Source organism: Mus pahari, chromosome 4 (genome assembly GCF_900095145.1).
Source record: "Mus pahari chromosome 4, PAHARI_EIJ_v1.1, whole genome shotgun sequence".
NCBI lineage: Eukaryota > Metazoa > Chordata > Mammalia > Rodentia > Muridae > Mus > Mus pahari.
In genome coordinates this window covers 118,433,498-118,450,339 of record NC_034593.1, presented here as the reverse complement: position 1 = coordinate 118,450,339, position 16,842 = coordinate 118,433,498, and the positions used below count along the sequence as shown (strand labels likewise).

The 16,842-nt window shown below is 41.8% G+C and overlaps 1 protein-coding gene across 6 annotated transcripts in view; it reads right to left on the bottom strand.

Annotated features, from left to right (window-relative positions):
• Positions 1-16,842, bottom strand: part of Col25a1 (collagen type XXV alpha 1 chain) — a 417,766-nt gene that overhangs the window by 195,011 nt on the left and 205,913 nt on the right. For all 6 annotated transcript variants that reach the window (XM_029537736.1, XM_029537737.1, XM_021195769.2 and 3 more), the window contains exons 3-4: positions 14,311-14,355; positions 12,325-12,332 (exon numbers count right to left, since the gene is read on the bottom strand). In XM_029537736.1, coding sequence (XP_029393596.1) covers positions 12,325-12,332; positions 14,311-14,355 — 53 coding nt within the window. The remainder of the gene's footprint in view (positions 1-12,324; positions 12,333-14,310; positions 14,356-16,842) is intronic.

The window sequence follows — 16,842 nt, the reverse complement described above, 5'->3', positions numbered from 1 at the left end:
CCCGCATGTAATTAATAAATAGTATTCTTTCTTGTAGCTCATCTCTATTTTCAGGAAGTTTAGCTCTGCAGTGCGAACCCACCCCAAGGTGTTTTCTGCCCACACAGACACGGCGCCGGTGTGCGTGACGCAGAGAAACATACAGCTTTTAGTATTCCATTACGCACATGGACATACACAGCACACATGCATGCATATATTTGGTTGTTTAAGTGGGAAGCTAAACTTTTTTATAAACATAAATAACTATATCATTGAGCTCCAAATGATAACTGTCATGGATGAGGTAAAATCTTTAGCTGATCGGACATTTATAATTTAAGATGCTATTTAGATGTTCATTCATGGAGTGAAACAAATTAAAAATGCTTAATAGGGATCTTCTTATGAGAGATTTATCACAATGATTATAAAGTCTTGACACCTTTTATATCCTGCCAGCCAATAAAACCATGTTGTGTCGGAGAAACATCTCAGTCCTAAAAGGATGCTGACATCCTGCTTCACTAATATAAACCACCCCTTGACTGTTACCAACAGGTCCCCAAAATCAGGGTTTATATTGTCTATGAAACCTAGATGGCTGACATAATAGAAAATGTAGTATAATTTTATAAAGGTCCTATAGTGGGCTATGTCTATGTCACCACTATCCTTTATGGGAATAAAGGATATATATTGAATAAATAAATATAGAATGATAATGATATAGAATAATATATGAACAAAAGCTTGTTAGTTTTTAACAGAATTGAATGCTAGAAAATTATGTGTTTTAGTATTTAAATGCTTTGTTGGACTTTCAGAAAGTACTAGAAGTTCTGGAAATGAAAAGGAATGAATTTCCCGCTCTTTAAGTATATTTCTAAATGACAAAATAAAAGCTTTACCCTCCCTTACATCAATCCGGGTCCTACTTGATTTGCCTTGTGTTTTTGATTAAATATCTGCACATAGGAAACTTCCTATTATAGGAACTACGCAGTTTTTATAACGAGGTTCCTATAAATTACGATATTTGATATGAGCTCAAGCAATTTTTCATGTTGTTCAAAATTTCCAGTGATCTGAAATTGCCATCAACTGGCAAATGACCAAGCTCTCTTCTGAATTCTATTAACGTCCCTATATTTAAATCTTAAAGGAAGAGGGCATTCCCCCACTTGCTCTAAAAGGAGATGCTAATGCCTATGGGAAAATAACATTATAAACAAATAAAACCCAGGGGTCTTGGTCAGCAAAGTGAGCGAATCCTTGTCTTTCACACAACTTTCAAACCAGTGAACAGCGCATGAATTTGGAAACAATTCTTTTTCAACTCATGCTGTATAATGTACAAAGTCTGTATGTAGCAGGGATGCCAGGCCAGCTTACCAGGCAAGGAGACTCAATGGCTAGAAGCTTAACTTTAATATGCAAAGTAGAGGGTTGGTTAGGGGTGGAGCAGCATCAGAATAAATAATCTCCACAACTGGAAGTGAAAGTTTAGGTCATTTCCTACCCCCAGGATATTGCTAGGGCACACTGGGTCATGGTCAAAGTATCTGAAAGGAACCAGTGAGTTAATTAGTTCCACTCCAAGGGAGGGTTTTTCACAAACCAGCTCTGATTCTGTCGCATGGATTAGAGGTCTAAATGGAAGGCTACATACGGTGAAAGATATATACATTCAGCCATTACCACAGACAGGCAGTAAATTATCTGGGGGGACCCGTAGAGCACTCTGTGACCCTCTCTTTCAACCTCCCCTCTCACCTGTGAAAGAGCCTGAAGCCATATGCCATTGGCTGTTAATAACGCTCTCTGGAAGGAAGCAAGTTGAAATTGTTTCCAAACTGCAAATCAACAGACCACGTATATATGTCTACTACTGTTGAATGAAATTATATATCAGAATAAAAGACCGTATCTACAGTACAGGGCTCAAGTATGCTTTCATGTAGCCTATAAAATCCTTGGGCTCTGGGCAGCACAGAGCTCTGAAATGCTTCTGTTTCCACTCCCAGGAGGATATCCTAATATAGATGCAGTGAACGGAAGCCTCCAAAGGAAGTCTGTGATATGAAATTTAAAATAATTGTTTTTAAATTTGTAGTTTCCAGATTGGGTTTCTACCGTGCCTGCCAAACCTTCCCCTCTCCCCCCCCCCCCCACCCCGTGGGCTTGTTACACAATATGGATTTCATTTGTGTATTCATAGGAGGAAGTGGTGATTCAGCCACTTTGTGGGTATGCCTTTAGGTTTCCCCCTCCCCCCTGCCCACAGAGCACAGGGAGCTGGCATTGGTCCGGAGCCAGGAGGAAGGGAACAGAGTACACAAGTGATGTACTGATGGGGAAAAAGCAGCCCTGGCTTCTCCGGCTTGGTGTACAGCCCCTCCTGGTACCTCCTGATGCTGTCTTCCTTCCCTGGCCAGCCCCTGCCATCTCAGAGATGTCTTCATCCTCCTCCCTAATGTGGGCTCTGTACAGCAGAATGGTAGTCACCTTATGTCACTTCTTAAACACCGTTTCCTAGTGCGTACCTGATTTGTTTGCAGTGAAGAGATAAACTATGAGCACTCTAGTCGTCGTTTGTCATGTGCCACTTGGGAGCTATGTGTTATATGGTTGCTACTCCCTTTTGCAAAGTATGGGGTGAAATAGAACAACGTCAAGTGTTTCCAGGGCTAAAGGATGCCATGAAGGATGCTGGGGAGAAAACTCACCAACAGCATCACCTAGTGACCATTATCCTTGCAAGGATGCTAATCGGCCAAGCAGGATAAGGTCATGAGTAAAGTCGTGAAACTATATCAGGTGTAACCAACTGTTCTACTACTGGGGTGGAGAGAATACACATCTGATGCTACCTACCTCATCAAAAACATACAGCTGGGGAGGTCATGGACCAGAGGGAAGAACATACCTAATGTCTAAGTGAACATGAACATATTGTCAAACTTTTTTCTAACTATTTAATTGTATATCCACAGAGTAGTTCTATGCTCATCCTGAGGTAGAGACTGTCCTTTGTGTAGAAGGCTTCCAGTATCTAATGTCCAACAGAATCTATCAGTCTATTGGCCAAGAACAGTTTCCTAGTCACAAGTGTGTATGACACTTCCCAGTCTTAGATGAAGGCCATTCACACAGAATATTAAGGCTGAATTAAGGCAAGGCACCAAGGGAGGAGGAGGAAGGGTTTACAGAGACAGAAGAAAGCAACGTGAGACGAGAGTGTTTGCTCAGTTGGGGTCCCAGAAGTAGTTTTAAAATGTGTCTGTCTGGAGACATCAGTGCGGGTCAGTGATGATTATTTTTTTGTGTGTGTGTGTTGTATTGCCTGGACTGTGGAGTTCAGGCATTTGGTCAAACACCAGACTAAATGTTGCTATGAAGACGTTTATTAAGAGTGATTGTATTTTCTGTGGGTCACTCTTAAGGAATGCCTATTTCTCTCAATAGGCAGGGCAGGCTTCAAATCAGGTATAGGCCTTAATAGCAGAGGCCAAGGTTCCTTGCATAAGCAACTCTACCTTAAGAAATGCATAATCCCTATCTGAGGGGTCTGGGAAGATGAACTTGACAGTGAAGTGCTCACTGGGCAAACAGGAAGACCTGAGTTTGTATTCCCCAAACAGTATGCAGTCTAGCCCACCAATCTTAGACTTGCTAACACCTACAATTTTCTAAGCTACTTCCATACAGTAGCTCTCTAAATATTTAGATGTTGTGATATCTTCCCAAGCACTCAATCTCAAAACAAGTTCAATGAAAATCTGTGTCTCCACAGAAGGCTGCTTTTCCTGAGGCACAGCTGCCATGCCCTCCTCTGCTCTTTCTCGTGAGTTCCACCCTTCGCCTTCACTCTATGAAACCATAAATCTTTGGGAACTGCCCTTTCTCTCCACTCTACAAAGCCATAAATCTTCCAGGAAGCCCTTCATCACCTCTGTGATGGATAATCTTGATTGGGTTGAGGAAACTGACCTAGATGGATAAAGGACAGGCAGCCTTAGGTGTGTCTGTGCAGGTTCTTCAGAGAGGATTAATCAGAGGGTGAAGTCCTTCCCTGAATGTGGGCCATCCATCCCATAGGCTGGGAGGCCAGATGGAACAGAAAGAGAAAAATGAGAAAATGTCCTAGCACAGGCATGCTCTCCCCCTGGTTATCATGATGTGGGCTGCTTTCCTAAACTACAGTATTCTTATTGTTGTGGCAATACTGTATAAAGAGCAGTTTAATTAGGTTCACTGAGGGTACAGTCTACCTTGAAGAAGGCATGGTATCATATTACACCCACAGCCAGGAACCAGAGAGAAACAGACACTGGTAATCTGCTCACTTTCTCCATTTTATTCAGGTTGGGACCAGAGCATAGGGAATGGTGCCACCCACAGTGGCGGTATTCTTCCCACTCACTCACTCCAATATCCTTGGAAATGTCTTCACAGACACACCCATTTTCTACGGTGATTCTAAATTAAATAAGGTTGGAAATGAAGGTAAGCCAACACATCTGCCATACCTTTCCTTCTACACAAGTAAAACCTCTGCAAACACCAAAATTAACAATTCCTAATTAGTGCCTGTTATACTGGTCATGGCAACAAAGCCTAGCACATGCCCTGACTAAGGCCGTTTCTTTTATATTCTACCCCAGTAACCTGCACAGTATTCCCCAGAGTCATACCTGAGGGTCTACATTGCTTCTCCCTCCTCTTCACTACTCATTCCAGCCACACAGCCAAGCATGTCTGCCCTGGTTACACAACCTAAGCTTGCCACATTCTCTACAGCTCCCCAGCTTCTCTCATGTACTGTTTTATTTCTCACAGAAATAACTATTCTAAACATCTCTTTCTTCCCGTTTCTCCTCTCTTAAGTCCCCTGCAAGGACGCTCTTCTAAAACATTCCTCCTCAGCCTAAGGCCTCTGGAGATGGCACACATTTAGGAACTGACTTAGCGTGACATACCGGGTCCTCTGTAGTCCTCTCCATTCTCAGGTCTGTATCCTCAGTCTTTCTCATCTTATCATTGGGCTCCAGGATGAGTGAGTTAATACACGTGGGGATTTTTCTTTTTCCAAAGATGTCAAACATTCGTCCTTGTACCTCAAAGACTTTTAAAAGTTAAATTCTTTAAAAGCAGCCAATTTGAAGACACTCACCTTGCCCAGATCTAGAGATGCACTGACTCCCCTCTGTACTCAAAGCTGGGCCATTTTCTCCCCTGCTTTTCTTTCAATGCACCTGGGTATGTCATGAACACATCTCTTTCCCCATCACACCACTGTTTGGGTTTTGTTCTCTAACAGATTCTAAGATCCCTGAAGACAATGACATGTCTTGCTTGCCATTATACCACAGAGGAGAAGCCATAGCTGGATGCTAAGAACAGTCTTGATAAATGAATTACTACTGATCTTTTAAATAAACAGTTGAGCTTGTTACTAACATCTCTCCCACCTCTAAATCCTACATCCTTTGGTTTCTATCTTTGACCACAAAGAAAGCATTTTTAACAGTAGTTTTACTGCTCAGAAACAAAAGTTTGAAGTACATACACAGCAAGTAGCATTGAGACATGAACAAGTATAATACAAGCAGAAAGTTTATTTTGACCGCAATCAGGAAGATTTGTGGAAATAAATGTGTGTTAAAAATCACTAATAATTTTGTAATGAACATTTAAGAAACCCAGAACACCAGATTTCATACTCTAAAATTTTGTCTTAATTCTACCAGAGAGAAAACTGAAGTTAATTTAATGAAAGGAGAGCATTTCCAGATTAGAGCCCCATAAATAATATCTAGATTAATATTGCACTTGGTTAACTTTGGTCAAATGTGTGTGACAGTGGTGGTAGGTGTTCCCTTGAGTTCATGAAATCAGAAACAGGGCCTGTGGCAGTCTTTGTGCAGGGCAAACACAACAGTCTTCAGTAGCTGCTTTGGAGAATGAAGGCACTGAGATCCCCTTTGTGTGTGTGTGTGTGTGTGTGTGTGTGTGTGTGTGTGTGTGTGTGTGTGTACACAGGCTTCTGGGTATTATTAATGCTTAACCACTCATGGGAGAATGGCAATTACACAAATCACCCATTCAGTCTTATACAACAGTTACATCAATTTCTTGTAGACAGGATAAATTTTGGGTTGAAAGTTTTGTGGGTGGGTTGGTATCTCTTTTGCTCCACTGGGTATCTCTATTGCTCCTGCCTGGCTATAGGAGGTGGCCTCTTAAGGTTCCATATCCCCAATGCTGTGAGCAGCTTGGTCTTCATGTGGGTTCGGAACAACTGGAGCAGGAGCTGTACCAAAAGCCAAGACTGTACGTGGGATATGTTCTAACTGGGCCGCCTTGGTCTGGCCTCAATAGGAGAGGAAGTGCCTAGCCTTGTAGAGACCTGAAGTGCCAGGGTGGAGGGATACCCAGGGTGGGGGGTGGGCAGTCACTCAGAGGAGAAGGGGAGGAGGTAGGAGCAAAGTGTGTGGGAAGGGTGACTGAGAAGAGGCAGTGAGTGGAATATATGGTAAATAAGTAAAAAATTAAATTAAATTAAAATATTACATCCAAAATATGTCTGAGCTGCTTTGCAAGCACATTTAATTGTAAAGTAGCTTTCTTGATATTGAGGAGCAAGCCAGTAAGCAGCACCCCTCCATGGCCTCTGCACCAGTTCCTAACTCCAGGATTCTACCTTGAGTTCCTGTCTTGATTTTCCTGGATTATAGACTAAAAGTTATAAAAGACGATCTTTCCTCCCCAAGTTGATTTGGGTCATGGTGTTTTAAATCAGCAACAGAAATCCTAACTAAGGCACAAAATAAACCACCTAGCAAGGCAGCCTGTTGCCATTCTTCTAACTCTACCCATAAGAAGCTTTTAAACACAAATTGTCCAGGTTCATGTTCCTTTGGATTGCTACAATGAATGTGATGGTTGTTATCTAGCTATCTAGATATTTGGTGCTGATACCTACAGGACAAATGGTTTTATCTTCAATCATCAAAAGTATTAGATGAAGAGCAGTCACTCAAGGTGATGGCTAAGTCACTGTCATTTTGACAGGATCTAGACTTGCATGGGGCGTGGGCTGCGGACCATGCGTGTGGGGGTGGTAGATGGTATAGGGGTTAATCTAGATTGCCTTAATTGAAGTATAAAGACACAGCAATGTCTCTACTTCCTAACTGCAGATGCAATGCAGCTAAAGCTCCCGCTGCTGTGACTTACCTGCAATGATGGACTGTACCCATCAACCAAGAGCTGAAATAAGCCACCACACTGGTAAGCGACTTTTGTCAGACTTGGTGTCACAGCAACAGGAAAAGAGGCTAATACCCTACATATTCAAATGGACACTCAAAGTCTTAAAGAGACACAATGTTTTTTAAATTAACCAGGATGGTTACAAAGACATAGAAGAACATTTTCTGAATAACTTCATAAATGTATTTTCCTTGATGCAAGAGGTAAAGCTTACCTTTTTAGGGGGGGTGGGGGGAGATTTGCTTCCACCTGAGGCTATTTACACCACATGCAAGTTTACAATAACCAAATGGCAACAGCAAGGGATATACATAAGTGTCAAGGCTCACAGATAACAACAGAGAATGTAGCATGATTGGCAGACACACAAAGGCAGAGGCACAATGATGATGCTTCCTACACAGAAGGCAGGGACGAGAAAACCCAACTTGCCCAACATCCTTGGGAAACATGGAGGGAAGAGAGATAAACCTGGGTTTAAGTTCTACTTCTGCCTCTTGATTGATATATACTCTAGGACAAATCACCTGATGGGCCGATCCCCTAATTTCTTCCTTTGTAAAATGGGTGTGGTCAGTCTTGGTCATAGAGGCAACAGGGGAATTGATACACTAGATGGCAAAACACGAGTGGTTGCTATCACGTGTCCCTGTGTCTGGAAAAGAATGACTTTTGGATGAAAAATCCCAAGTTGTTTCTTCATTATGAAGTAAAGATGTCAAGAGTTTAGCATCTTACAGTTCTGCAGAGATTTCTTTCCCTAATTCATCCAGCACAGAACCAGCCCGGCAAGCTTGGCTTGGCTCAGTCTGCTTCGCTCGTCTGTCAACAAGATTCTAATGTTCAAACCGAGTTGACAATTGCTGAAGGTGGATGGAACACGACAGGCTGTGCAAAGAGCATCAGATTTCACACCTCTGAGGGTTCGAGCTACCAACAAAAACATCATATCTCTGTCAGTCAAGGGTAATTATTGGGCTTGGTGGACCCATACACGTGAAACAGCCAGTCACCACGGGTCTCCTGGCTCTTCCTCTGGCTACAGTTATTAGACCTGCTTGATTCTCTGACCTGTGAATACTTGAATTGAACTTCCTTTTGGACAGAAGGATAGACTATAAAACAAAGGGGGGACATCTGCTCTTTTTAAAATCCTGAAGTTATTTTCCAAATTCATATCTAAGTATTTGTGTGTGTGTGTGTGTGTGTATTTGTATTTTAAACACACATAGCAGGAGCTAGAGAGATGGCTCAGCTGCAAAGATCAGAGTTTAGATTCCCCAACACATACATAAAAGTCAGGCCTGAGGGTGGGATAACCATCACTCTTGGCAGGGAGTGGGAACAGATGGGTAGCTCAATGGGCAGCTAACCTAGCCAAATTGGTGAGCACTGGGTGCAGTAGGCAACCTTGTCACAAAATCCAAGGTGAATTTCAATTAAAGAGGATAACTCATGTCAACCTCTGACCTCCATTCATGAGCATTTAGGTTGACACACATACTTCCAAAAAAGAAAGTATAATTTCATAGTTAGTAAACACAATGGTCAGGCACATCACTTGAGTGAATACAGTTGTAATATCAGAACTAGATGCCTAAACCATCCACAAAGAGTTTAGTAGAGATAGATTCTAAAGCACATTACCTTCATGAGAATAAAGGTAGACAAACAGAGAAACAGACAGATTCATAATCACAAAATCAGACATTTATAGTCACAGACTGCTCCATTTTGACTGTTTATAAATATTTTTGTCAAAATGGTTTAAGGCTTAACAGCTTACTGTAGAGTAAATTGATATGTGAGATCTAATTCAGGCTGCATTTCAAGTTTTAAACTATAAATGACCTCAATACACAAAAATACAGAATCTTCTCTGAAGCATGTAATTATGTATATCCACACACTCTAGTGTGATACATTCAAGTTTCCCAAAATATATTAAATAAAGCTTTAAGTGGAAAGTTGATTAAAAATATCATTAAGTGTGTGTGTGTGTGTGTGTGTGTGTGTGTGTGTGTGTGTGTTTTATTTTGTTCTTTTAATCCTGAGATGATTACTGCAAGGCACTAACAAGAAACAGGTGAGTTTTAGCAAGTACAAGAGAGTGAGCTACGTCAACCTCCCCCGGGCCAGTCAATATATTGTGGGTCACTGCTGTCCTTTATACTGAGTACTTCTGAAGGAGAAGATGTCCAACAGGCTGCCAGGCTACACCACAGCACCCTGTCCATAAGGGGCACAGCATCCCAGGAGGTCGGCAAGAAAGACTTCTTGAAAACTACCTCGCTATAGGTTTTGTGCCAATGGTTTGCCCACCAGAAACAAGGTTATCAACTTATCACACTACCTGTGGGCTTCACATGACAAATACAGAATGAAAGCAAAGGCACTTGTGGCTAAAATAGTAACACACCTTTATAACTGCATAGGAACTTGTTTCTTACTCGTGGAGACAGCTGAGTGTATTTTAATGATGCCAAGTAGGGAATAAAACCTAAAAATAGGTTCCCATGAGCTGTCAGACTTCAGTTGATGAAAAAGAAGGAAAAGGGAAAACTATATATAAAACACGCTGCTTAAAATAGAAAAAAAAAAAAATAAGATCACCAGACATTAAATTTGCCATTAATTGGATACTGTCTGTAGATACATTGTTAGTAAGTTTATCTAATCATAACAATGCATAATTCATTTGTATTTACTAAGCTATAAGCAATGCCACAGAAACTGCATATAAAGCTACCTATTCTAAAACAAAATTAGGAGTCACACACCTCTTAAAAAATCCTGGATGGGAGGCTCAACAGGATTTCATTATGAGATACTTTTACCCATAAGAGCCCCAGGCGCAGCATAAGTAGCAAGGTACAACTCCATTGTATAAAAAAACAGCTTCATAGTCTACATATTTTCTTCCCTTTCTTACAACCACTAGAGCAGCAGTTACTTCTCTATTGCTGTGATAAAACACCATGGCCTAAAGTGATTTGTGGAAGAAGTTTACTTTGGAAGAGTTTGTGACGGTGGGAGGCCTGGCAGCACGCAGCAGCATACGGGCTCCCTCCACCAAGGCTGGACCTCCTAACCCTCAAGGAGCACCACCAACCAGGGCACAAGTGTTTAAATGCCTGAGCCCAGGGGAGGCATCTCTCACTTAAACTCTTACAACGGGCTTCTCATCTGCTCTTCATGGAAACACTCTGTGTTATCTTCTCCTTGGCGTGAAGACACACAACCACAGCATCTCTCTGATGTGGTCTGTTATCTTCATCATGACATGTTTGGAATGAAGTCAAGGTAGAGTGGGGACCATGCTTGCTTTACAAGGTGGCCATTTTACATCGACTGACCAAGTTTTTATTTGTGTATGATTGTCTACGCCAGGGGATGCGATTTAACCACGGGCTGCCTAACTTGTATAACAGTGGTACGCGTTATAACACACTTAGAATTCATAAAGAATAAAGTAAAAAAGCTGAAATTACCTAAAGTCAGAATGTCTCTAACTGGATGTTAACGTCACAAGCCATTAGCTGTATGGCCTTATGGAATTAACCTCTTCGAACGTTACTTTCATAGTTGGAAATAGAGCTTGTAATGTCAGAGGGCTGCTATGAACAAAAATGGAATTTTATGGACAAGGAGCCTAGACTATTACACACCAATTAGTTGCTGGTCTTTTTTTTTTTCTTTTCTTTTCTTTTCTTTATATGCAATAAGGCACACACAATCTCTTAGCAGAAAATCTGGGCTAAGAGATAGCTTGAGAACATAGGTAATTACTTGTTTTAATGACTCAAAGAGGAAATCCTTGCATTGTGAAGGTCTCTGTCGTGCAGACATGAGGATTAATTTCTTAGTCTGTATGGCAAATACAAATTGCGCAGAGAGATGCCTTGACTATGGTACTCCCCTTGTAACCTTGAGCCTTTCCACTGGGGCAGCCATGCCTTGTTCTGAGTTTTAAAGACAGATGCTTAAATATGAAAGCAAGGAGCAAAGGCTTCTAGATCTGGGGCGTGCTGTCTGCCTCATGTTAGGCTAGAGCGGATAAGTCAGTCACAGAGGTGAGATCATTGCAAGCATGACTCACGACCCACCCTTGAACGTGGCAGGAAGACGGCAGAAGGTATTACGAAGCCAATGCTTCCTCTGATCAAGTCAGCAAGCCTGTGCTAATCCTCCTCCCTGGACTATGCTGGCCTCAGAGGAACTGGCAATGGAGAATGTGCAAAACCTGCAGCCAACTGGCTATTTGGGATGAGAAAGAAACTAGCTCAAGGCTAATGACCATTGCTACTGAAAAGGCCCAGTGCACACTATAAACACTGGGGTCAGACAGCAGATATCCAGGATATTACTCAAAAAAAAAAAAAAACAAAAACAAAAACAAAAAACAAAAAACAAAAAAAAAAACCACACACACACATCGAGCTCAAAGCTGACAAGATAATCTATTCCTGGGAGTGCAAAGCAGACTGGACCGCTGCGGCTATGACCTACTCAAGGAAAGACAGGAGTACAAACTCTCCAAGGGCCCTGCCTCGGGCTCCTAGTGCAGGCAAGGCTCCAACCGACTTCAAAGGGAGCTCTGCCTAAGGGGTGAAGACTGGCCTTAAGCGCGGCGCACAGGGGGTATCAATTCCGTGATCATGTTGCCATCCACATTTGGCGGACCTGGCCCGGCAAATCCAAATAGCTCAGATCCGCGTTTAAATGCACGGAGAGAGAACTGTGAGATACATTGGAGACTTGCTCGCAAAAGAAACCTCAGAATTCCAGGAAACAGTCTCAAAGCCAGAAGCTTCATATGTTATCCCAAAGTCTCAGGGGAGTAATCAGTGTGTGACAGCATAAAAAAAAATAAAGCCTTCCCCCATCAGTGCAGTCTAGTATAGCACATGACACCTAGTTGTGCAATAAAGGAAGAACTTTCCACACTCATAAGAGGTTAGTCACCTTTACCTATATGAACTTTCATCCATATTTTTGGTTTTTATAAGGTTTTAACATACTTAGATCCTATTAATGTAAAGAGCCAAGTCATCAGATAATACTTACAGGAGGACCTGTGTGGCAGGAGCAGGCGGGGGGGGGCGGGGAGATGAAAAAGAGAAAGAAAGAGAAATTAGTGATTATGAATATTAAAATTAACAGATAACAAACTATCATCATCATCATCATCATCATCATCATCATCATAATTCTAATACAGAGGAGACTTGGAACCCAAAGACTTCGTTATGTCATAGACCTTTGAGATGACAGAACAAATGACTTTATAGCCGAGTTGTGCACAGAATTTGAACAAACTTTCAGGCTCGCCAAAGCCTGTTCACGCGAAGCTGTGAGGTCCATGAACCCAGAATAAAACTGTGCAACACATAAAAGGCTACGTAGAATCCGAGAATCAGTGGCTTTTGATGGATCACTGCAGAGGGCTGAGCTCGATAAACATTCGAATCAGCAAGGCCTGACATTTGTTGAAGGCTTTCCTTGAAGAATGTCCTCCTTCACTTTTTCTGCCAATGCATAAGAGCTCAGTCCTAGTGTCTCGATGGGTTTCTTTAAAGCAGAACTCAGGCAGCAATGGAGACCATCCCTGTATTTTACATACCATGTGTTCCACCTCTCTTAAGTAACCAGGCAGTGGGGAGGTGGTTTTATCTCTATAGGACTTCACATAAGCACACAAGTTTCTTCTTCCTCCTTAATGTCTTTCTTTTGACCAAAGATCATTTTGGTGATAGTCTGACAACAATCTTTTGTCATTTCTTTTCTCTCAAAACTTCTTGGGGGTGGGGAGAGAGGGGACCAGTTAGAGGAGGAAGCACGGGGCAGGGTGGGGCAGGTGGAGGGGGCAAATGTAATCAAAGGATCCTAAACACATATGCATAAAGATGTGATAATGAGCCCAGTTACCCCTCATGCTAACCTAAACTTTCTGCTTTAAAGGACATGAAAAAGGCCTCTATTGTGGACTCTGTCCTTTATGAAGGGACACCCACCCAAGGCTCCAGCCATCTGCATTCAAAGAGGCTTATGAGCAGCTCTGGAGAATACTCAGCAGTCATCCTCCCCGGTTGGTGAATTTTCACAATTCCTTTGACTTTGCCATCTTTTTTGAAAGGGTAAGGGTAAATGAGATGTCACAAATTCTGCCCATAGCAGGACAAGCTGGGGTCCAACTACTTCAACACTTGGCCAGCGACTGTCTCAACTATTGGTAAGTTCTACCATTAGATAGTGGGAGATCCCATGTCAGAGCATGCTGGGGTCACCATGAAAAGAAGAACTGATGCTCTCTTAAGAAGGCATCTGGATATCATTGGCCCTTTTCGAGAACAAGAATAGTAACCGACCTCTCTTACTGCTCTATTGTGGTTTCAAACATATTTTCATTTGGCCTTCGCTGTTTCACTTTACCTATAGGAACTAGGCCCACAAACTTGGAGTGGGAGCCAGGACAAAGGATTGCAATAGCCTTGGCCTGGAGTCAGCTGACCCATCACTTCCTTAGTGATAACGTGGAAACTCCAGACCGATCAATGATGCTGCTGTCACCACTGAAGCTCTGAGGCTGTACCAGGAGCCCCTCCCATAACCCGTTAAGAACTGCACAGCAAGCGGTACTGACAAAGCATGTCAGTTCATTAAAATAACAGAGCTTGGCAAAATGTTTCTGTGGGAGTGCTGAGACAGATAAATATCTCCATGCTGGTCACCCCAGAGAGGACACGCGGTGATGTTGCTATACCACATATGGATGAGAACCACACCAAGGAATGCAGGACAGAAGTGTTGACCTCAATCAATAAGCAAGCTAAAACCTGGAGCTGGGAGTAGTTATTAAACCCTAAAGGACAATGTTCCCCAATGTTCCTTTCTTAGGAGTTTGTTGTAATAAGGATTTGCCCTTAAATTCAAGGTGTATAATAAAAGTGTCACACTTAAACACACCTTCCAACAATCAACTATCACTACTAATTCATGGGAATAAACCCAGCTACTGAACCAGAACTTGAGTAGCACAAGGCAGACACTCACCAGATTCTCCTCTTCGGCCTCTCTTCCCTCGTTTCCCTGGAGGACCTGAAACAGAAAGGATACTTTGTAGCATATTTCATGTTTTTTTCCAGTTGGATAGGGGTTGCTACATAATTCCTAAGACCTTGTTCACTGTTTTTCACCACCAGCTTCAAGAAAGGGACCAGATGTTGATGAAGGTCACTACTCTCCCGTGTTTCAAGCAAAGCTAAGCTCTATTCCATCTCACCCCCAAAGCTGGTCGAAACAACTATCTACTTAAACATACCTAAGAGTCAGAATTTCTGTTCATCCCATTTTTACATACCATCGATACAGAACAGATTTGCTAAGCCAGCAGTTGAAACGCCTTATGTATTTTCTGAAGGCCTCAAATTATAAGAACCAAATCTATATAACTATTGTTTGTCTTCAGTCAGGTTCACCATGGTTTTTCTGAATGTTATTTGGAAAGCAATTAGTTAAACACATACACAAAGAAGAATACCGCTTAGAATATTTCTGTTAAATGTGAATATAATGGAATCCAGTGATTATCACTCAGATAAGTTCATGACCTCATTAAGTGCATTACCTGCAGGTCATAACTTTAAGTCTGTTTTGTTTTGTTTTTTTTTTTTTCTAGAGAGACAAGATCATTGTCATTTAATGAACAGTTAGCCTTAATGATGATGCCATTGAAAAGTTAAAAAAAAAGAAAAGAAATCAAACACCTTTTTACTTCAGTGAGTTGCCTATAAGGACAACATCAGACCCACTGCATCAAATTCTAGCCATTTTGCACTTGAAGACACTCTTCTCAATTACACAGCTTCTGTCTGCATTTCCTTGGGTGAAAATAGCTTCCAGTGAATTATGGCTCAAGTGAATGGAAGAGAGCAATCAGCCCACAATGAGGACTGAGGGCTTTTAGTCTTGCTGGGAGAAAAAGCCAAGGAAAACACAGAGCTGCCTGCTGCTGAGGCATGAACTGCTGAGTGGAGCTGATGACTTCTAAACTTTGGAAAGTTCCAGGGACACAGCTGACTGTCATCACGAGTCTGAGTTATCAGCTCCAAATAGACACCACCATGAGTGGTGGGAACACTGGTGGGCCACCCAGCTTCCCCCAACCCCAGCCTCAAACAGGAGAAGTATGGCCATCTGTATTGATAGCAGGGTATAAACAAACAAACAAACAAACAAACAAACAAACAAGCAAGCAATAATATCCGTTGTTAGGAGACCCAGCTTTATAAACAAAACCCAAAGTGTCAGTCGACTTTTGGATTTCTTTCTGGATCTTGGAATAAAGAGAGAATTCCACGCACACTCAAGGCATTCTCAAAGATTAGGACAGAAAAATTAAATAAGTAAATACATGTGGTAGGGCCTTACTATTTAAGAAAATATAAACTTATAGACTTGCCGCAAATCCTGCATACACAGACTCCGATATTTGAAACTCTCCTTTCAGATTAGAAATCAGACCTTTGTAGTCTAAATTCACTAAACCAAGGAAACTCAGCAAGCTCACTTGTGATTGACATGGTTCACTTTAGAAGCCACCTTTGAAAAGAAGAAACCATTTTTGTTTTTAAGCAGGGAACTTAGGAGCCCTAGAAATTGATTTAAGTTTCGACTGACAAACAAGAAAAATACACATTTAAATTCACAGAAGAAAGTTATGAATAGTCACAGGGAAGGAGACACCATCAGAGAGAGATGCCAGAGGCTACAGTCTGAGGCATCCTGACGAACTGTTCACTTACAATAACAATTATTTATTCACTGGGAATTAACTCATTTTCTTCTCTCCACTAATTATTTTAAAGAGAATCTAAAATAAACTTAAAAAACAGCCTCGAAAGGAAAGGGCTAAGCATGAAGGAGCACAATCTTCTGGAGAAACCCCAGAAGCAGACTAACACGATTTCTGAACGTGTCTTCCTCGAATGTTCAATCACAAATCCAGAAACCAATCAAATGCCACAGAAACTGTGGCACAGAAGGTAATGGAGTGGAAGACGTTTGCAAGATGGCATCCATTGAAGGTAACAAGGCTTTTGAAGACTATCATAATACTTGAGAGATGGTGAGGCCAAACTAAGTTTTAAGATGAGAGTTTAAATATGTTGAACCTAGAAAGAATGTTGGCTTAAAGAAGAGTAAATTATAATGACAACTGGAAGCAGACATCTACAGCGCGTGACTTCCAACATAACGTTAGTGAACCAATGAACCGCACAGAGACCTCCTCAGCCATGTCTAGGTCTCTTGCTGACAAAGAGTGAAAGAAGTTCAAAGAAAGAAGCCAAAGTTTGAAGAAGTTTGATGTACACCTGAGAACTCTGGGCCTTGCCTCTAAATTTAGGATCACAATCAAAAGCGAAAAAACAAAATGGAAGAGACGAACAGCTGAGAAACTTCTCTTCTCATCAAAACCCCTAGTGAGAGCTGACAGGCCAGCGGGAGGTGGCACACACCTTCAATCCCAGAACTCTGTGAGTTCAAGGCCATCCTGGTCTACAGACACAGTTTCAGGATACCCAG